Here is a 23,106-nt window from a genome sequence, read left to right on the forward strand (position 1 = left end):
TATCGTAGATAACTAAATCAAACCTTTTCCGTAATATTCCTGATTTTTAATGCTATTTTCGGTTATATCAGCTTAATTTATGTGGCTTAATTGTTAATAAAACGAGGAACATTTTTAATTTGATTTTTTAAATATAAATTTTTAACTCTCTAATGCCAATATTATGGTGCCATGATTACAGAACTCTTGCAAAAATGTCTTATATCACTTCTTTAAAATATCTTTGTGCCAACGATATCTTTGTAAAAACGATGTAGAAATAGCAAATTGTATATCTTAAAAAAATTTGCTTTACTTTGATTTATTTATGCTGAGAAGTATTTACTTTCTTTCCGCACGGTACTACAAATTTATGATTGCACGAAAATCGTGCAGATAAAACTAGATAAGATAAAACTAATACAATATTGGTTAAAAAAAGTTGTGTAAAACTCGTACCGATTGTCTCTTACATATTCGAGGGATTAAAGCACTTAGTTCGTGCTTTTAAATCCGCTTTTGTATGCAGTTGGTAAATCCTGCCCCTGTTGTACAATACACTAATATATTATAGTATCAAGTAAATCATTTTTTTGTTTAAAAATATTCTTACGAAGGGTTATTTTTGACTAAAGACATTTTTATAAGTATAATGTAATTTAATCTTCAGATAATTTGAATAAATCCAATTTTGTAACCAATTCCCACACATAAATTATTTGATTTTAATAATGGAAATTGATATTTTGCATAGTGCTAGAATGCCTAGATTTAGAAAGAGAAATTTAAATATCGACATTTTTTTAAATTCATATTTATTGCATTGGTACTTTCTATGAAAAAATTCCATGGAATTAGACAGCTTCATAGAAAATTTTATATATTGCTCAAATTTGGAAATAATTGACTTGAGTAAATCGGTGTACACAAACTATCTGAAAATTTAAACCCCATAATGTGTGATTACCGCCAAATACATTTTTCCATCAATAACTTTTTAGGAAATTATAAATTAGTAGTCAACATATAAACTATATCTGCAAATTCTAACAACTTTCATAAAAATCATAAGACTTTCTTTTTTAAATATATTCAGCGAAAATACTTCAATCCAGCAACCACCAAAAATTTTTCAATAAATAATTCTGAATCTAAAACAGCAATATGTGCTGCTCTTCCAATTAGAGCATTAGCCGTGTGTGGTAATGCGTGATGTACATCATATCGCACTAAAGTTAGTTCTCTTCGCGCTAGCATTGGTGCTACAATATTATGGACCATTTCTCTATAAGCTGTACCCAATAAGGATGTGTCTCTAATCGCTGCCTTACACAATTCTAACCTCGCTGAATGAAGTGGCACGTACCTGAAAATTTTTAATCAAAATTCATTACTCAAAATGATCAAAATTTATGGCTAACTAAAGATTCGACCCATTTAGGATAGGTACATTAATCTGAAACCTATTAGTATTTGACTCTACAAGACTTCTGAAAATCTGATCATTGAAATTTACTTTAAATATGTTTTAGAAATAGCTCTGTAGAAATCGACTATACAGATAGACTCTACGCAACTTCTGTTACATTAACGGAATTAGCTTATGGGTTTTAAATAAAAATCACAATAACATGTTACCTGTCCTGACTCGATCCACACAGTAAAACATTTTTAAAATGATGCAAAGTACTCTTTTGACTCAATCGATATAAAAATGTTTGTCGTACATCATTTGCATCTCGCATGCAAAGTTGTAATAACGATCCTGATTTTTTCCATTTTTGCATGAACCACATACCTAAAAATAATATTTGATGCAAAATTTAAATATTAGAAAAAAAATATAATCAGTATATTAAATAAAATATTTTTACCCATATTTACTAATCCGCTACTATTATATAATGTACCCAAATGTGGACCCGATAACGACAAAAAAGTATGCAGTCTTGATAAAAGTGGTTTCATTTGTGGTCGTGTTAGAGCTGAACGTATAATTATGTTACCCAATGAATGTCCAACAAAACTAATTCGCGTTGGATTCAAACTACATGTTTCTATTTGATAGAGTATTTCTGTAACTAATCTGGAAATGAAATACGGATGGTAAAAAAATATGAGAATTATAAATATCCAAAATTAACTGTCAAATAACAAAGTTTTCTCGAGCCCCCAGATAACAAGTTTTCGTGCTTAACATGTAGGTATGCATTTCCCTGATTAATTTTTCCAAAACAAAATTGAAGTATATAATGCCAATAATTGAAAGACAGCGCAAAATTTTCGAAACAAAAAATAAAAAAATAAACGAAATTTTGAAAATTCGTAATCAAAATTCAAAACACACAAAGCATTATCATCGCAAATGCTTCGCTGACCCTTTTCCTGTTTCACTTGTTGAAATAGGAGCTCTAAAGTTAGATTACTAAATAATATCCGACTATTTCCTCAATATTATGGAGGTATCAGTAAGAAGAACTAACAGGATGAATTGAGAGCACTTGGTAGAGGGATAAATAAAATTGAACTCATGCGCCGAAAAAATTTCGAGGTAATATATATTCACTCAGTCTTGTTATTTGAAAGTTAAGTATGATACTTACCGATCAGTCATTGTATCAAAGTCACTAAACGTATCACCTTGATTTTGTTCGGACATTAAAAATTCCAAATGCGCTCCCGGCAATCCTAATTCTAAATACGTTTTTACTAATCTAAGATCGGCAGAATTACCATCAAGGCCATGAACACAAATTATTAAATGTAAACCTTCTGGTGAAAACATTCGATATTCATCACTTATATGGAAGTAAGGAAGAGTTGAAGCGTAATATGGATAATCTGAATATAAACTACCAGAAAAATTTATCTGTCGTTTAAATTCACTTTTTGCTTTTGCAAATGCTTGTTCAGCCTCATCAATTAATAATTTTTTGTGTACAACATTTTGTGGTTCTAATGAAGCTAAAAATGAAAATAATTAATACATTTTAAATTGTCATAAATAATTATCTATTATATTAGGTAGATTTCATAAATTTGGATAATTTTCGAAAATGACACGGGGATGTTCAAATCCGTCATCGAAACTGTATAATTTATAATAGAAATGCTGTAATTGTGAGACTATAAGGGAAAAATTAGATTATAAATATGTATAGTATCACCGATTAGATGAATGCGTCATGGCTCGAATCTTGTGGGGTTGGCGGTAATTGAACCAAGCGACCCCTAAATATTATACAAAGACAGAAACGATTTCTCTATTATAAGGAATTAAATGAGGAAAACAAGATGATAGAACTAACACTATGATTCTTTTCCGATATCATTTTCTGAATTCTAGGGGAATGCTTTCAATTCTAAATATCTACATAAATTATACTGTTCCGACGACGGTTTCCAGTATTAGTAACATTTAACGAAAAATCTTTGTGAAATGAATATGACGATCATACAACTTTGAATATTTTTCTTCCACTGCTCCGGGACTTTCTACGAAATCTATCCAAACTACATGACTTCAGCGCAAATTGTATTTACCTATCCGATCAGTTAATTCATTTGTAGACTGAGATTTCATCATTTCAGGATGTTTTTGTCGACGTTCTCTACTTCGAACAGATTCATATACATGATACAATAAATTATCAACAGGAAGTGGTGGCGCTGGAGGTGGATCTCGGAATGGTTCAGGAGGTGGAGGTACATCTCGAAATTGTTGTGGTGGCGGTAGACGTAATTCTTCATACGCATGATCGAATTCATCGTCGACAATTGGATCTTTTAATTCTTCGCTGTTGAGTACTTCTTCATTTTGTAAGGGTGGTATTCGTACACATTCTTTTCGTATATATGGATGTAATCCAAGATTATTTATTGATGTGGGTGATTTTGAACTATTATTCCTATTATTTGGTAAACTCATATTATAAATGTCTAAAATAAATTCCTTATCTGTTCCTAAAATTGACTTTTGTTCATGTCCATTATAAATATTTGTAATTTTATTATCAACATTATTACTAAGTTTTGCGTTCAGCGAGGATTTTTGATTCGTACTGCGAGTTCGTTTACGAATTTGATGATGTCCAGCAATTAAATCTAAATTTTGTGTTTTATTACGTAATGTACTAGTTTTATTACTATTTTCTGAGGCCAACTTTTGTAATTTTTCACGTAACTTTTCACCATTTAATATATGATTTTGTTTGTCATGACCGTTTAGTAACGTGTTAAATTTTTGATTTTCAATTGTGTTATATAATAGGCCGCCATTTATAAGTTCCGGTATAGCATATTTATCACCGTTTGAAGCGTATGTACTATTTGTCGAACATAACGGTGTTCGAGTGGCGACATAAGGTGGTAAATCTGGACTTGAGGGATCCGAGCTACGTCGTGATGAAACCCAACCACTTTGTTCACTTGTTAAACTTGATGTTGACGCAGAACTACTTAGTGAACGATTATTTGAATGTAGCGGCGATGAAACAAATGCTGGTGGAGGTGGTGCTAAATTTGGCAACGATTCACTTAACGCTGAAAGTGGTGAAAATGAATCTTCTAAAACATTTGCAGCACTTTTTGCATGTCGTAATGCTGCCGCTTCATTATTAGCTCCTACTGTTGTTCGTGATAATTGATTTGGTACACTAATCGAACCTTCTAAACGTTTATACATACTATTTAAATGTGACTCACTATCTGTCGATGAACTATTCGGATCTGACGATATTAATTTATGTACTCGTTCAGTCAATTTTTGTCGATTTATCTGATTGGACGTTTTAAGTGAATTGCACTGGTAAGTATTAAATTGGTGTATTTCTGAAGTATCCTTACGGGATACAACACTATCTCTATGAAAATTACCCTCATTACTTAATTCTAATAAGTTATTAGCACTTTGAGGTAAAATATTCGATCTCTTATCACGATATGCTGATGCGGATGATTGTGAGTGTATATTTCGACGTGGTACACGTGTTGATAAGGTATTATTCTGGAATAGTGTATCCATATCAATAGATACAGTATTCGGGAATATATGGGTAGAATTTGAACGAGGAATGTGTTTGGTTTTGGGAGCACTATGCATAATTAATGGATTAGGTGCTGAGGATGATGCATAATGATGGCTACTAGTTGAAGGACCCTGTTTATTAGGGTGTATAGAGTATGGATTACACGGTGGCAGGATTGGACGTGGCAAGGTTAAATTATGACATTCACTCACAGCACTATTTTTATGTTCAATATTTTCCAATAAATTCGAACTACTTTTACAATAAAAATTTCTTAAATTTTGTTGCATATAATATTCGTCACTTTTTTTAGTTTTCTTATCACTGTCTCGTCGACTAAAATAATCACTATTGTTATAAACTAATGAAGTTTGTATATCATTGTTGCACATGTAGTCTTTAGCTTGATGTTGTTGATGTTTGTTATGAAACGATGCTTCATGATTTGATAGTATCGATCGTGGCAGTGTTGATGTATTCGATATTGCATTTACACGTAATTGATCTAATGATTTACTATGGCGGGCTGGTAATGTTGATGTTTGACGATTATTACCATTACTGCTGCTGTTACTTGGTGCTATAGTTAATGATGCTTGAATCATATGACCTTTACGCATTAATTTTGTATCGCTAACTTTAGCCATACTAGCCCTTGAATTTGAACGTGATTCCAATATTGCAGCTATACCACAGGAGCAATCTTCTTGTGCGATCAATGTTGGTTCTAAAATATAAGAAGATAACAATGAATCTGTGATTATTTAATACTTTTCATACCTTACAAAATATCTTACCACTGCCAGCTTTTCGACCTGCAGCTACTGAACGTCTTCTGGCAAATTCCAATGTATCTTGATATTGATCTTCAAATATAATTGGAATTGTATTGACGTCTCCATCAAGGGCAGCACAATATACAGGTAATGGTGGTAATAATGCTAAATATTTTGAACGTCGTGCTAATTCAGATACTGCCAAATAGTTTTGATAATTTGCATCATAACAACCAGCAGCGGAATGTCGTGGATTATCTAATAAGAAAAATGCCTCAGCAAAACGTTTAACTCTTAGTGTATGATGTTTTTTTGCTAAATGTTGATGTATTGCTGATTTACAACTAACTGCTGCTAAAAAATGTTGCCATTGAACTATATTTTCGGCACATAACTGTGCAACATCACTATTGGCACGTGCTATAAAATCTTCTTCAGCTTCCAAATGCTAAAAAAAAACAGTTTTTTAAGTTTTGTTATACTTAGCTTTTTTGAATTCAACCGGTGAAATAAAGTTCTAAATTTGACTAAAAAGGGTCTGTTTTCAAGTGCATCTATTTACTTAAAAATTATAAATGAAAGTTCGGAAAAGAGTTAATTGTTACCGAGGAGTTACTTGCTTACAAAAGAAGGTGATCCAAATATATAATCTCACTTTAAAATACTTCTGTAAGCAATATTGTTGTAGCTGTTACAAGATATTAGCTAGTTGGCAAACTAGTTGGACAACATTTGGCTCGATCTATCAGTGCACCACGAGTATTGATTTAGCTTTCACGAAACGATGACTTAGCTTATTCTGTCGTTGTCTAGCTTTTGCTATTAGAAGATTGTGTCATCAGCCAATCTCTGGCGTCAAAGCGTTCTCGATATTAATTAACTTAAAACGCTTCGCCAGCCATCCTATTTTCCTGGACCAAATTCCTCCAATGAAGATTTTATTGATCGTAAGACATGCTTCGTTTGGAACATCGTTAGCATTTTATTATGTCAGCAGAAATTATATCTCTTTAGTTTTATTCCTACAGTGTTGCTATTTTGGACGGATTTTTGTATATGATTGCTTTGTTAATAATTTACCTTTGCCATTTCACCAAGTTTTTTCAAACGATGAGTAATATCATTTGGATTTCCCAACTGTGATTGTTGCCATTGTGGTAACAGCAACAAATATTCACTAAATGCTACACGCAGCGCCTCGTACGATTCCAACAATACCTCGCATACAATTTGGTGTAATAAACGTGTTTGTGCTAGTTTCGAAGCACTTGTACCACCGCCACATTTTGCTGAATTTCCACCAAAAAACACAGCATCAATTGTTGAATGGACTGGTGTTTGTGGTGTATTACGAAAACTAAATTTTCCTGATCCTAACCACGGTTTTGCACTACGTGGAGTACTGAAAATTTTTAATAATGAAACCAAAAAATAAAAAGTAATTAGTAGGGTAATTTTTGAATATTTTTATTGAAATTTTGCACATATAGCATATGAAACTGATTGCGTTCAATAAATAAAAACTCTACCAAGTATTCAAAACGAAAATCGAGGATCATGAAAGTACTGAGTACTTCAGAAAAAGCGTTTTTACTAACTGAACGCATCCATTTTTAATGAGTATGGAAGCACTTACCAACTTTGAACATAATGCATTATACTTTTCCTGAGCAGCAAAAATATATTGATTTTGTTTAGCAATGCAAAAAATTATAAAACATTTTTATTAAATAATAATAATAATTTCAAAATTAAGGCCTGGAATTTCTCAATATCTAACAATTTTTTCTCAAAAAGATTTTTAAACTTATTAATTAATGAAATTTTGCTTTAATGATTGCTGGTGCGAACATCATTCTACAAACCTACTCTACAATGATCGCTAAAATGTTCTTATTTCGTTAATAATTAGGTAATTATTAACGGAAATAGTTTTATTAACTTTCCGAATCTTACTAGCAATTTAAATGTGTTTCCACTAATTTACTCTCCTACTATATTATAATATTTCTTATTGGCGGATTTCGACGGGCGGTGATGCGCCCTGTATCTATTAATAAAGCCACTAATATTTCGTATCATGATCAATTTTACGAGAAAATTTTTACAAGAACATGTTATGGCTTAATATAGAAAATACGAAAATTTAACATTAAATAAAATTAGTTTGAAATATTTCTACATCACCAAAAGATTCGGAAAGCCAAACTAAACGGACTTTATAAAACTTTAGAAATAAAGCCACACTTTAGAAACATTCAAAATTATTATTGAGTTTGTTTTGTGGAAATAATTTTAAAACTTTTTCGTGAATACGTTTCATTTAAATGAATGTTTTTAAAGTGTTTCGTCACCTAAAAATTTGGAAACAGTACCAAATTAGATGTGAAATTTTTGAAAAATTTTTTAGGGTATGAGTGAGTAATAATGACTTTTGTTTTGCATTTCAAAAATGTAGACAACAAAGAAAATATAAACAATTTTTGAATTATTTCCAAAATTCAAGGTGTTGTAATGATTGTTTAAAATTATTAGTTCGTGATCCCATAATGAAGTGAGATTTTCATGATTATTTTTCTCTCTTTTTGGAAATTAGAATTTATGAGAAAATAAACAATTTTTCAATCTTGTCCTGCCATTTATTTTCACATGTGTTGTCAGTAACTTTTAGGTAAAATAGTAAAATCGAAAAATTCGATTTCCACAAATTGGACGCTCAGTTTGGCTTCATAGTGAGATCACGGTTAATATCTAGAACATGAATTCTACTACAAAAATTTAAAATTGATTCAATTTGTTTGGTACTCACTTGATATACGGTTGATGTAGAGCCACAAGATTTGCATGAATTGATAATGATATTGCTGATAAATGAAAATAATCGAATAAAATAGGTAAATGATAGTGTAATCCTTTGGTTGGTGAAAAGTTTAATTGTAATAACCGTGTGGAAACCAATGCCATTCCAGACAAGACACCAACTAAACTACTATTTTCCATACCAGGTGGTAGCTGTTCGGTAAACCATAATTCTAATACAATTGAAAAATCAGCTCGTTCTAACGATTCCTTAAGCCTACGACTATCGACTAGCATATGTGCACGAAATAATATAACATCTTTTAATGATACTTCTTCATTACGATACAAAATTTGAAATGGGCGGCAAGCTCCTCCTGAGCCTGTAAGGCACGCTGACCCCAGGCCCCTTCCGGGTTCCGGAACATTGACTTCTATTTGAACGGGGAGTTTGGGTGATACTCGTAAGGAGCACCGTACTTGATAAAATCTTAAAAACCAAATATTTTATAATTAAATACTAAGAAGATTTTCATATTTATTTTATCGCGACATTAAAACTTCGTTCTTGAGTTTTCCGTTAATATATTATATCCTTTCTCAATTTAATTTGATTTAGGGGCACAACTCAAAATGATCCTCGTAAAATTCTGGGTATATCTTTGTAAAGATATACCCACCAATACCACACACGAAATAGTTTTCTTTATTCAGATTTATGACTCATTTGGTTGAAAAACTTTTACCATTTCCCAGTTAAACGTGCAAAAAATTGTGAGCCTTTTAGTTTCCCAAATCATTATAATATTGGAAATACATGGTAGGAATTGCATGGCGTTTATTACAATGCTGGTATGTCACAAGTTTTTTTTTTTAAATATTTATTTGCTATAATAAAACGTTTTTCATCATTGATTTGAAAAAGTAGAAAAACTTTTTTTTTGAAGTTTTACTGTCGCGATATTTACTTCATAATTGTTGTTTAAAAAAATTACCCTCTTTGAAATAAATCAACATTGTAGAACTTGTACAGTTCTACAGCAAATTCTAATGTTGCTTGCAAATCACTCATCCTGGATCAGGACCTACTTGAAAGCATCGATTTTTTTGTTGTAATGGTTCAATGATTTTTTCTTTTCTATAAAAAATTGGAAAGTTTTCAAAATTTGTAGAGTGTGGGCCATAATGAATCGAAAATTTTATAATACTTTTTTTTTTAAATCTGCTTTTAAAATAAAAATCATAAAATTTTCGTTTCAATATAAGCTCACGGTCTATTAATTGAACGATTTTTATTCAGAACAATGAACTTATAACAATGAGTCCTATATATTATATAGTCCTTCCTATAAAATTTCATAACTAGGAAAAGTAATCTTCATTATTATAATATGGAAAAAGGGAACATTCGATAAAGATATCAGATACCGGGTGTGTCACGTAAAATCAGGCAATAATAATGTGTGACTAAAGTTTCAATGAAGCAAATACAGTAGACATCCGGTAATCCGACAAATATTTTGCAGGGCAGTGTCGGACAAATGCATTATAGAGTAACTAAGATCCCCTATCCGAAATTTTGTACAAAAGAGTACCTTGTAATCCGATAAATCACAAATCCAATGAGAATATTCTATATGTTATACTCTGAAGTACAAATCATATCGAAATACGCGCCGGATTTCCCAGGGATCGCATTACCGGGGGTCCACTGTATTTTAAAGGTACCTATTTTACAGAATAACCAGCTAAATACATTTTAAAAGACAAAAAGATCTATTCAAGTTTTTCCACAGGCACCTACTTGCCTTCATTTTATAAATTCATTTTCCTGAACATTTCAAACTTAAGTGCTACAAGTTTATCTTCACATTGTTTTTTTTATATTAACATAATAACAGGTGCAAGTGGGTAAGAAAATAATTTATTTTCAAATTTTTAGTGCTCTAAATTTACTTTCAAGCCCATCGAACTGCGTAAACACTAAACGTTTGACTTTAAATTGAATTTTTTACTTAATTTTTTTATATTGGATAAATGATACCATAGTTTTGTATTTGTTACCTAAGATAAAGCTGTGTGAAAAACTTTTAAAGTCCCTCGCTAAATTAAAGCTAATCGAAATTTTGATTACCATCGTTTTACAAGTTCATATTTGGCTTGTGCAAGTTTCTTTTCATAAAATTCGTGTTGATTTTTTGATAAAGAAAACGGCGATTTATTTATTCATTGTCCTCGAAAAAGTCTTATTACCTACGACCATTATGATAATAATAAAATAGTTTTTAAACAAAAACAATTTCAAGTCTCAGATCGTCTATTACGAAGAGATAGCATATCTCGAAATTTACTTTATTATTCCATAACTTTTAAATTACGTAAAAATTGATTAGAAAATTTGAAGTAATTAAAAATTTTAAAGAAATAACTCTGATCTTCTTCTACTGAATATAATAATTTAGTCGTTTTGGAGATTAACGACAAAATTGTTTTGAAGCGAAAATTACTAGTTTTCATTTGTTTTTTCTTACATTTGCCTAAAAGTCATTTTTCAGAATGGTGATTGACTTAAGCAAATTTAACTGCAGCTAACATGTGACTATTTGTGACACATTTTTATACAGAGCTAATATTTTTTCTGATAAATATTTGTGATACTTGAAGCATTTGCTGTGTTGCCACATAAAATAAGCAAGTGTAGTACCTATCTAAAGATAAGGAATACTGACCTTTTTCGAATATCACCCAGTTTAACTTTGATCGTCCTAATATCTTTGAATACTATAAAATATATGTAGCACATTCTTCTTTTTCAAAATAAAATTTCAAATGGGATAACAAAAACATCACATTTAAGTATGGCAGTTGATGCACTTAAGAATATTTATTATTTTTTGCTTCACTTAATTTCTTTTTAATTATAATAAATTAATTATTTTTTTATTTTTTTAAATATATATTTTTTTAAAAATTTATTTCAGGCCTTTTTTTATAGGATAATATATTTTATATTTTAACATTTGAATAAAATTAACATTTGTATGCCCTAGTTTTTTTAACACTTTCACTACAGTTCGTTTCCTTTTCCGCATTATATCCCGCATTTAAAAAGCTCATTGCAATAAGCTCCTATAATTTGTTCTATATACAACGACATCACACACCCATTTGAAATGAGCTAACTGACACAAAGTATAACAACGCGCGTATATACAGACGTAGTGGTGATCCCTATCGATTATCACTGGCATGACATGTATATACAGTTCGTCGTATTGTTCCGTCTCGACGCCTTACGTTTTTTTGTTTTTCAAAACTCGCATTACACATGTCGTTTTTATAGTGCTCTCAGAAATAAAATAATTGACATTTCCTCATGTTGAATTTTCTAGAGAGTATTTTTCTTTAGTGGCTACGAAGCTCGATAAGTGTATGTATATTGTTGGGTTTAGATTCAAGTGTTGAAATACTCGAGACAGTTCAGACTGCAGCAACATGATTTTCCATTCTGGTTATGAATAAGAACGGCGGCGCATACTCAACACTCACACGGTCTGCTCGGTCGCCTAGAGACGTCTTCCTTATATTATAATTTTATAAATATACAATTTTCCTACTGTTGTCTAATGAAGTTCTTATTTTATGACAATGTAAATAAGGAACGTATGGAGTCACAAACCTGTCATTAACAGTGTTTTGTACGTGTTGGGTTGTAAATTAAACCAAAAGCTATTTATAGAAAGTATAAAAGTTTTTTTTTTTTTTTTTTATAATTAAGAGTGTACAGTTTTTCTTTTAAAATTTATAACAATAAACATTCAAAACATAATACGATACTGATTGAATTTCAATATATACTGAAAGGCAGAAAAAGTAGAATTATTAACAAATAATTAAAAAATATCCTCCCAACATTAATTCATATTTAAAAAAATTATTATACAAAAAAAGTATCTTACATCAAAAAATTCAAGGTAAGGAGCGTTCTTTTCACAGGACTCGGAAAAGAAATTTTGATTGCACTGCAAGAGAGATAATCAATTCTTATCATTCTTATAGAAAGATGCTATTATAGTACCCGAACTTGCTATTATTGAAGATGCTATTATTGACCGACAGCTTAGAAACTAAAAGTCGGTTTATCATCTTAGGGTTTCAACTTGGAATCTAACGGATTAAGCTGAATATTTGTACTAACCTTTAATAATACAAATGCTGTCTCAAAATTCACATATGATCACATGTGTGAGTCCTTAGATATTCAAAGACAAAGATTGAAAAAATCAGTTTTTTGAAAATATCAGGGTTCCCTTTGAGGATAAAATTTGCTATAAATTTGCCTGAAAGCTTTTTTAAAATTTGAGCCGTTTTTGAAATAAACGTTACCGAAGATGGAGTGCTCAGCTATCCGTACCTTAGTGCAGGGTCAATATTTATAAATACAAGGTATTAAATAATTATTTATGTAGTATTTATTGAATAATTATGTAAAAAAGTCGTTTAATAAACTGGGTAAATCGTGAAGCCTTGTCTATTTTGCGATATTTTTACTTGATTATTCATTAAATACTCCTTAAATAATTATTTAATACCTTATATTTATAAATGTTGATCCTGCATTAAGTATTTCTGAGCGCTCCATCTTCTGTGCTCTCTATTTCAAAAACGGTTCAACGCTTAACAAAAGGTTTCAGATAACATTTGTAGAAAATTTTATCCTCTACATCTTTTATAATAAATGTAAATAGAACTGAAGGTAAAGGAAACCCTAATACTATCAAAAAACTTATTTTTGCAACTTTGATTTTCAGTATATAAGGACGTGCACACATATCATCAGATCATATGTGAATTTTGAGACAACATTTGTACTATTAACAAAATTTTGTACAAATATTCAGCTTATTCCGGTATATTTCGAGGTTGACCTCTTTTCTTGACTGAGATGATCGAGTTAAACACCCTGCTATATTGATGGTCGAGCAATTATTATTATTTTTTGGTTATTCCACTATCTTACTATAAGAGTAACAAAAAAGGATAACCTTCCTTCAATTTGAAGCTTCGAGGCGCAATCCAAACCTTTCTCAGTTACGTGAAAAAGAATTCCTCGCAACCGAGAATTTTTCTTATATAGGTAAGTCGTTGATTGCTAGGACATAAAGAACACATGCATAGCCTCAACGGTGATGTTATCAGTAAGTTTTTTGAGCGTGTACCTGTGGATATAAACAAAAATTGTATTGATTGTTATTTATAAGCGTTTGTACATTCTTTTGGATTATTCACATTTTGTTGTTGCATACAAAAAATTTGCTTTATACTCTAGAAAACGATTTCGTTTGAAATTATATGTTTGTAGCTTTTTAAAAGCCCGCTGCATCACAGTGCGTGAAAATAGGAATTTGCATTCATTTGTTTAATTATAATAGACAAAAATGTATGGTTTAATTTTATTTGTACAGAAAATTTTCTGTACAAAATGACGAAAATAAAATGTAGTTAAAATTATTATTATTTTTGAAGTCGGTGTCAGCCAAGGAAACAACTCTGATAGAACAGTTCGCTACATTAGCTTGGCTGACACCGACTCCAAAAATAACAAAAATTTTAACTGCATTATATTTTCGTAATTTATTTTACTATTTAGTGCATATTAATTTGTTTTGGAAAAGTTTTTCTTTTGAAGTCGGTTTTCTTTTTGTTATAAGTTTTTTTTATTTTGTGATTTTTAGTGAATCTAAAGTACACTAACTAATTTGTCACTAAAAAAAGAATCATCAAAATCGGTTGGCGTGGTATTGAGTTGTTCGTCCTCTTTTCGTGCATACTTAATGCAAATTTAAGACTTTTATGGTTTTCTTATTTATGTTGATGTCAGAACTGGACAAAAATGAAATGGGACCACACGAAAAACACCAGCTTTCAAATAGATAAAGAATAATTAAAATCGGTTTACGAAGTCAAAAGTTCTGAGGTAATACACCTACAAAAAAAAAAAATTACAGTCGAATTGATAACCACCTCCTTTTTTGGTTGAAGTCGGTTAAAAACACATTTCTATTTGTGATTTTTCACATTCTAAAACTAGTATGGGAAAAATTAAACTCTTAAAATATCGCTCTTCATAAAATATTCAGGAATGTATAAAAAAAAATTCAGAGCATTCTATCAAATTTTATAACATTCTACCGTTGAGACTATTACTGTCGAATAGATAAGTATAGAATTTCTGCCGTGATCTGTAGATTATGGAAAGAATAGAAAACGTTAGAAAAATCTATCTAGTTTTCTTATTTCTTTTATCATGAATATTGGTATAAATGTATGTAACAAATACAGGTTGACTCAAAATGGTCTCACCCATTTAAAATTTAAATAATTTTCTATATTCCATAAATTATTCATTTTAACATATGAACTTCAAATCCTCAAAGCATAAGCCTGTGGAATGGTTTTTGGTACAAGATTAATTTATTCGTCTTGTTGCCCGAATGTAAAAGAAGGGTTTTGTTTTTTACGGGTATTCATGTGTATATAGTATTCTACATGATTATTTCACACGTAACATCCAAACAACTGAATAAAAATAATTTATTTAGATATCATTTGGCTCGTCTTAGCAGGGCAGGTGTCTTAGATTATTTCATTTAAAAACATAATGGTTGTTCTATTCCATTTTTTAGAGCGAATGAAATAAGAGCTTTTTTTTTCGCTTTAAAAAAATCTTACAATCGATATCCTTGTTTGTATTTTACGGAAAATAGCGAAAATATGTAAAATTCATTCAACCGTTACTATTTTACATTACTTACAAGCTAAAAACAAAATCTTTAAAATAAAATAGTTCAGCAACCATAAAATATCACAGATCTACGCTTTAGAAATTTGAAGTTAAAACATTAAAATTAATTGTAAAAAGTCATTTGAATTTTAAATGGGTCGCAGTTTTAGATCACCGTGTCTTACATCACAAACCGTTCTCAATGGTTTTTTATAACAAAACACAAATAGATGCAAAAATAAATAGAATTCACTCAACATTTGTCCTCATTTTTGAAGTTACACAAATATATTATTTACCACCATTGCTAAATGTTTTTTAAGAGTAAAATTTTCTAAAAACTTTTTCTATAATTCCACTTTCTATGCCTTTCATTACATTCAATTTATTCAACAATCAATTAACAAAGTAATTAATTCATTAATTATGTTTTATTTTATTTTCTTTACAACAGCGCAATACTAAATCATTCACACAGATTCAACATTTTTTTTAAATTTAAGATTAGATTTTTTTTTTACTACAAAAGAAATTAAAAAAATAACTACTTTTTAATTATTGTCGCGATTTTATTTTAAAAAATTAATTAATCCAATAATTGATTGATTTATACACTTAAAAACAAAAATTAAACATATTTTATACAAAAATAAAAATAATAATTAAAAAAAAAAAATATCGGAAGTGTAAAAGAGAACATTCACTGAGGTTTCTGAACTACTACTGGCTAAACATTCTTAAATTAATAATATAACGTAATCTTTGTAAAGTTGCCAAATTGTTATCATTACTGCCAAAAGGTGATAATCATTTTGTGTATAAACGAATTTGAGCAACATATTATAATAGTTCTTTAACTAGAGTCACAAACCTTGCAAATAATGTTTTTATGCTATGAAATTTGGTATGATTGTCTTTTAAACCTTCAATTTAATTTCTTTTTATTGTCATTGCCACGTCCGTTTAAGGGACCATTTACAGAAAAGATATGTGAAGAAAAAAAAAAAATTAATTTAAAATTCTTTAGAAAAATAATGCTTACCAAAATATTCGTAATTTTTAGAGGAATTGAAAAAAATGCGATTGAAAAAGTTGTATATATTTTACTTTTAGGATGTTTAAGGACGAGAACCAAGGCAATTTTAAATAGAAAGCTTGACTTTTTAAAAAATTGGACTAAGTCTAGGGGGAGGGGGGTTGCCCGATTATTTTAATAAATAAATGACTTCAAAAGTAGGCAATACAAGACAAAAAGTAAGAATAAAACTATTCCATATCTGGGGTAATTTTCAAAATATCGAAAATTGAAAATTTTGTTTTAGTTATTTAGCTTTCAATATTTCGTAAACCAAGGCAGATACCGAAAAATTTTATTTTTATTTCTCGTCTATATTCATGAAGTTAAAACAAAATGCTTAATCAAAGTTGAAAGTAAGGCACAAATAATTTCAATCCTAAATCTAAAATTGCCTTGGTGCTCGTACTACCTTAATGTGAACTAACTTAATGTTCTCGAATTCGATTTTTTCGTAATATTCAGAATTAACAAAAACATCTTTCTTAAAAATTTTCAATTTTTTTCCTCCCGAGTCCTGTAAAATCTGAATATAGTTGTCGATTATTTTTGTAAGAAACTTTATTGTCTTCGTTTGTAACGTTTGCAATCAAATGTTTTTAAGGGTTAAAGGTCTCTCGTCGAGATCTTCTCGAGTCGTTACCTTGGAAAATTTCTTAAAATCAATATAGAAGTTTAAAAGATAATCCTACCATGTTTCATTGATCAGTCACCATTTGCAAGGTTAGGGCTGAAATTGGTCATTAACATCCGTACTATAAGTGAGGCTACTATGTACACACAAATTGTTTTAATAAATCACTGTTCAGCGTTCGCACACAAAATTTTATATAAAAAACAATGTCTTTATTTTTTGTCTCTCATTGCACTTCGCATACAAAGTATGTTTCGAATGAACATGGTGAATCATTCCATCCTAAACCTTTACCATCACGATTCCATAATTCTAAGCAATTCTCTTCTTCTCCATTCTCATATCGGAAATTATTTGGTTCACCTGCATTCCAATTGGTGAATGTAATTGGACGACCGGTTGCCATCCAAAAGAAATGACCCTCATCGGCTAAATCAGTTCCGGATGTCCAAAAATGTTCGTTACCCAAACCTTCTTAAAAGAAATTCATTTATAATATTTTAAGAACTTTTGGATTTGATTTTCTTTTTTGAATACTTACCAAAATCGCGAATATAGGTTTCGAGTTTATCATTTTCTTCTTGTGATGAAATACTTGCTAAGTGCATACCATGGTAACGGCAGTATTGGTTCGCTCTAAACCAATTGGCCTGGAACAAAATAATAAAAACTATTAAAATGATTCCGAAATATAAAAACTTAATAATATTTGTTTGAAAAGTATCCCGAATTCGAAAATAATTCTGCCAAGAATAGTAAAATTAATTATTATACTTCATCACTATTTCAGTATCGAAGTGAACGCCATACTGTATACTGTATTCAGAGAACAGTAACATTGGCAGTGGACGAGTCAATGCAGTATGGGTGTCTCTAAATAATGCAGTTTGAGAGCATTGTAGTAAACGCCATGCATTTCTTCCCGTTAGGGTTGCCATCTCTCCAGTTTTGAACCGGAGACTCTGTTTAATAAAACTTTTCAACTTTTCTCCGTTATCCGGACGATTAATAAATTCTCCGAATGAAAAATAAAATTCAAAATAATTTTGCTTAAACAAAATTTCTGGTATTCTAGAACCGATTTACGTTTGCGTATTTAGAATTTCTAGGTAACTTTTGTGTTTTATTAAAGTACTAGCTTGATACCCACCCGTTTCACTGAGCTTAAAAGTAAAAACCATCGCTTTACAGCCTCTACCTTACTTGATTTTACTGATCACCCTTCCATAACACTCGAAGGGTTTATTTTTCACAGCAAAAATATATATATGTACAAGTGTTACTTTTTAATAAACCTTCCTTCTTTATTTATTTCGTCAAGCAAGAGGCACTAGATAAAATAATTATTTAAGTAATTGTTGTTTTTGGATTAGAAACGTATAATATTCATTCTATTTCAATTACTATTAGATTTATCTTCTAGCAATTAAATAATGCAAAATTAATAAATATTTTATTAATTAGTTTTAAATTATGAAATATATACCTTCTGTGTATAAATCAAGAAATAATTTAGTATTATAAACAAGAAAAATGGATTGTATAAAACAAAATAGAAAATTAGTTGACCATTGAGCCTAACTCACACACCGAGGGCTCCGTTACATATAAAAAATGATTATTCCTAAAATATTGATATCATTATCGTTTAGTGTATTTACAGCTTTTCATTTAAAGCATATCGGTTCTTTTAGTTACAATAGAAATGTTGGCCAGTATCAACTTGTATCGAAAGTTTTGACCTCAGATTGATAACATTATGACAACCTATCGGAAGTCTAGGACAACTAGATAATAATAATAATAAGAACCCTGTCTGAAAAGCAACTGGGGTAGTTTTAGGAACTTGGGGGAGGATCAAAAATAACAATTTTTACTAAGAACGTGCTGATGAAGATTTGGTGTTCCGCACTGATAAGTTGACGTTTTAAAGTTTAAGGTCAAAGATACGTAAATAGTTTCTATGTGGTAATATCGTGACAATGATGGCTTTACTATCAACGATACAAAGCGAAAGTTTAAAAGAGGATAATGAGTTTTTTTTTTATAAAATTCTTTACAATAGGCCTCATAAGGAACGCCAACATTGCTCTTTGAGTACTTCAATCTAATCTGAGGCAATTTACTGAGGTCCAGTATATTCTCACGGGTCTCATGGGTCCAGTATATTCAGATGAAGTTAATGTTTCTGTTCCTGGTTTCAATCAAACTTCGCTTATAGACAACAGGTATCAGACATATAACGGCCTATAGAGGATTCTTCAACATTTTATATTAAAACTAATTTTCAAGTGAAATAAATTTATGTTTAAGATAAAATAATTAATCAAAATGAAATATAATTTGAATATACATATTTTATACATTTCCTTTCTTTCATTCTGCAATTACCAATAAATTGCATTTTGCATTTTGCATCACATAGCATTGCACTACTACGTAAGTACGTATATGGACTGTGTAACATGGAGGTATCAATTGGATCATTAATTTGTTCAGTGATGCAAGACCAATACAATTATTTTATAAAAATAATAATATCGTACATAAACTATTTATAATAAGTCTTATTAAATTATTGAAAACGTGATTTACAAAAGACTTTTATTACTTATATATTGCGAATTTTTATTCTAATCTAAATCCGTTTTGTGAATTTTATGTTTTATTTAACTTGCAAACAGTTATCCGTAACCGATTAAGCTGAAATATTGTATACACGTTTAACTTGGATGCCAATGCATGTTTAGCTAAGTGACATCATTCTAAATTCAATTAAGCGGAATTTCGCTTCGATCATGTTTGTTATGTTTACCTTCCTTGGTTTTAAATTAAAAATATTAATAACAAATATTTTTTAAACGGCAAGGTTCTACTGTACTAAAAACTGATAATAATTATTTCTACATATAGTCTATGTCAAAAAAACGCTCGTTTTAAAACATTCCAAGTGTTACTATTATAACATAACATATGATGAGTACGCTTAGAATGTTTTAACTGTGGCGATTTTTATGGAATCAAGTATACGTGATTATTTAAAAAAAATGAGGTGTACCGAATCATCTATTTTCTCCTCTTTCTACTTTTAGTATAATCAAAGCTTGCGCTTTAAAAAGTATTATCTATAAATTTTATTTATTTATTAATTAATTCGTAATTAGTTAATTAGATTTGTTTGTGTATTATTGTGTACTACAACTTTGTTATCGACAAGCGTAATTTCAAGCATAGGAAAATGGTGGGAGCGCAGTGAAGAATATATATCAATTATAATCTACAAATTAGAACATCAGTTTTTGTACGAAATCGTGACTATTTAAAACTTTATTTACTATTCAATCATTGTTTAGTGTTATTTTTATAGAAAAGTCTATAATTAAGTGGAAAAAAGTACCACATTTGGTACTTTAAATATTAACGCCTCAAATGGTTCTTCATGACTTAAGGGCAAATTTATTTATGTTCATTAAAATTTGCTTTTTTAATTTACTTTTTATTCGGAATTTTTATCTTCCTGTTTCAAAGTTACAAAACTAAAAATTTGAAAAAGTGCCAGATAAGGTTTTTAAGAATTTTGCTTAAAAAGGAGTGTGAGGTCATTTAATATATTTTGAATAGTTCGGTTTAAATTCTACTTAAGTACTGGATTTATTTAAATACTCTGGAAAATATCGATGCAGTAATTCCAATTAAAAATAAATTTCTCTCCAATTAGCAAACGTCTGGTGTTTTGTTTACTACTAAAACTATAGACTACACAAGTATATGTTTTTTCTTTGAATTAATTTATTTTACATTAGGTTCGTATACGTGTATATTCGTATAGGATCTAAAATACTGATAAAGAATATAAATCATTTTATGTACAGTTTGAGCTACTAAAAAGTAAAAATGAAACACTAAATACAATTAATAGCTCGATTGTGCATAAAACCAAAATTGGTACAAATTTCGACCAATCTTTTTATTTTATGCATTAGTTATGATTTTCGATACATTAGTTAGGCCTTCTGTAAGTAGATTGAATTGAGAATTTCACGTTTTACCATGTTTTTTTTTAGCCAAGAAAATGCTAACTTTCGAGTTTGATTGTCTAGAAGTAGTACCCGTAAAATGTCGTGATACGGTAGGTGGAAACGGAGAAAATATCGAGACCTTAACCTAACCTGAACTTCCATTTAAAGAAGGGCAAAAATTTCTTTAAAAAATGTTTGTGCTAGAGTTAACCAATGTTTTTAAATACATTAGTTAGGCCTTCTGTAAGTAGATTGAATTGAGAATTTCACGTTTTACCATGTTTTTTTTAGCCAAGAAAATGCTAACTTTCGAGTTTGATTGTCTAGAAGTAGTATCCGTAAAATGTCGTGATACGGTAGGTGGAAACGGAGAAAATATCGAGACCTTAACCTAACCTGAACTTCCATTTAAAGAAGGGCAAAAATTTCTTTAAAAAATGTTTGTGCTAGAGTTAACCAATGTTTTTAAATAGGGTAAGGTATCTTATGATGATCCCCCTTAGAAAAAAATGTAATTTATAGCCAAACTATTCGAGATATGTATAACGTCGAAATATTTTTTGTTTCTTTATACAAGTGTTGCAATATTCCAATTTTTTTTTTATTTATTTGAGAATAGATGTCTCAACGTCTCAACGATTAGTATATAAAAAATCACTGCTAAAATCATCTAAATCAACACATCACTTTACGTATTATAATTTTTCGCACAAAATAGGAATCATCTTAACGTATATAAAAGGGATCATTTTACCCGTAACGACTTAACAATACCACCTAATAAAAGGAATTTTTTGTTGATTTCAAGTAGAAATATAGTTTCTTAGAGAATCTAGGTTCTGGAAATAACATGCTTAAACAAAATTTCTTCTTTTCCGCAATTTTTCAATTAAGAAGTGTATACAGCAAGAAAACTACAGTTTAAACACCTTTTCCGGCTCACTTTATATATTTTTATGATCATTATCATTTTAATAACATTCATTTAGGTATATTGATTTTAATTAGTAATGTTTGATTGTTTAGACAATTAACATTCATATATTTACTTCTAACTTCTTAGGTCCTGTATATTCATAACAAGTTTAACCTTGCTGATAGGCATAAATACATATTTGATGAATATATATTTTGTTCAAAGCAATTAATTTTATATTAATTAATAAATTACCAGGTATCATAGTGTATTGCTTACATTTTTTTAAACTGTCAAAAATTATTAGGAGTGTTTATTATTTACTCACCTGAATAAACATTTTTGAGTAGCATTGTGTTATTTAGGGGTGTGAAATTTGATACAAGGAACGCATAATTTATTTAGTTATATCTATAGCATTTCAATCTGGTGATATTATGGTATAATTTTGCAAGGTTTACGTTTCCTGCTTTCGTATAACGCTTCTCTTTCATATAACTCTTTTGCTTGGTAGGTTCTTAACTTTTGGTTTACTATCAAGTATTAAATGCCCATAGAAAAATTACAATTAGATATTAATATTTCGAATTGAAAATGATAAATGGTTTCAAAATAAAACTTTTTGTATTTTTACAATCTTACTTTCAAGGTCATGCACAAAATTTCGACTAATTCGAAAGATTTAAATTTTGTTTTCGAGTGTGGCAGATTTTAAATTTTGGACGGATGAAAAAGGTAAATTATTTTTGTAAAATAACGGAATCAATTCTTTCTTCTCTATATCCTGAGTATGAGTATGAAATAAAAAGGTTTACGATTTGGATACAACGAACTGTGACTCCATTTTTCGTCTTAATACAATACATGTATTTTTGGAATAGAAATTTTAATAGACTATTTAGTTCTAAATATTGTAATTGAATAAGCTTATACTAAAATTTAAAAAATAAATATTTTTTTAAATCACCTTCATGTGATTTAAAAGAAAGAGCTTGAGGTGACCAAGTTATAATGGGCATCATTAAATAAAATTTAAGTACATAAAGATTATTTAATTTTTCTGAATATATTAAACTTGAGTGCCTTATGCTTGCAGC

The 23,106-nt window shown here is 29.6% G+C and overlaps 2 protein-coding genes across 3 annotated transcripts in view; both read right to left on the reverse strand.

Moving 5' to 3' along the window:
- Positions 1-797: 797 nt before the first annotated feature.
- Positions 798-11,426, reverse strand: LOC123298366 (protein FAM135A). The gene is made up of 11 exons (XM_044880352.1): positions 11,311-11,426; positions 9,577-9,719; positions 8,592-9,071; positions 7,419-7,448; positions 6,863-7,184; positions 5,804-6,230; positions 3,523-5,760; positions 2,583-2,943; positions 1,854-2,065; positions 1,618-1,777; positions 798-1,345 (listed from the first exon to the last, which is right to left on the reverse strand). The coding sequence occupies exons 2-11, from the start codon at positions 9,651-9,653 to the stop codon at positions 1,072-1,074; spliced, it is 4,581 nt and encodes a 1,526-aa protein (XP_044736287.1). The 5' UTR covers positions 9,654-9,719; positions 11,311-11,426; the 3' UTR covers positions 798-1,071.
- A 5,382-nt stretch (positions 11,427-16,808) lies between these two features.
- Positions 16,809-23,106, reverse strand: part of LOC123299247 — a 139,039-nt gene continuing 132,741 nt past the window's right edge. The window contains exons 4-5 of one of the 2 annotated variants that reach the window (XM_044881574.1): positions 17,616-17,724; positions 16,809-17,545 (exon numbers count right to left, since the gene is read on the reverse strand). In XM_044881574.1, the coding sequence (XP_044737509.1) occupies positions 17,301-17,545; positions 17,616-17,724 (354 nt within the window). In that variant the 3' untranslated portion in view covers positions 16,809-17,300. Of the gene's footprint in view, positions 17,549-17,615; positions 17,725-23,106 lie in introns of both variants that reach the window. The other variant, XM_044881573.1, reaches the window with a different exon arrangement.

This window comes from Chrysoperla carnea, chromosome 4 (assembly GCF_905475395.1).
Source record: "Chrysoperla carnea chromosome 4, inChrCarn1.1, whole genome shotgun sequence".
Lineage (NCBI taxonomy): Eukaryota > Metazoa > Arthropoda > Insecta > Neuroptera > Chrysopidae > Chrysoperla > Chrysoperla carnea.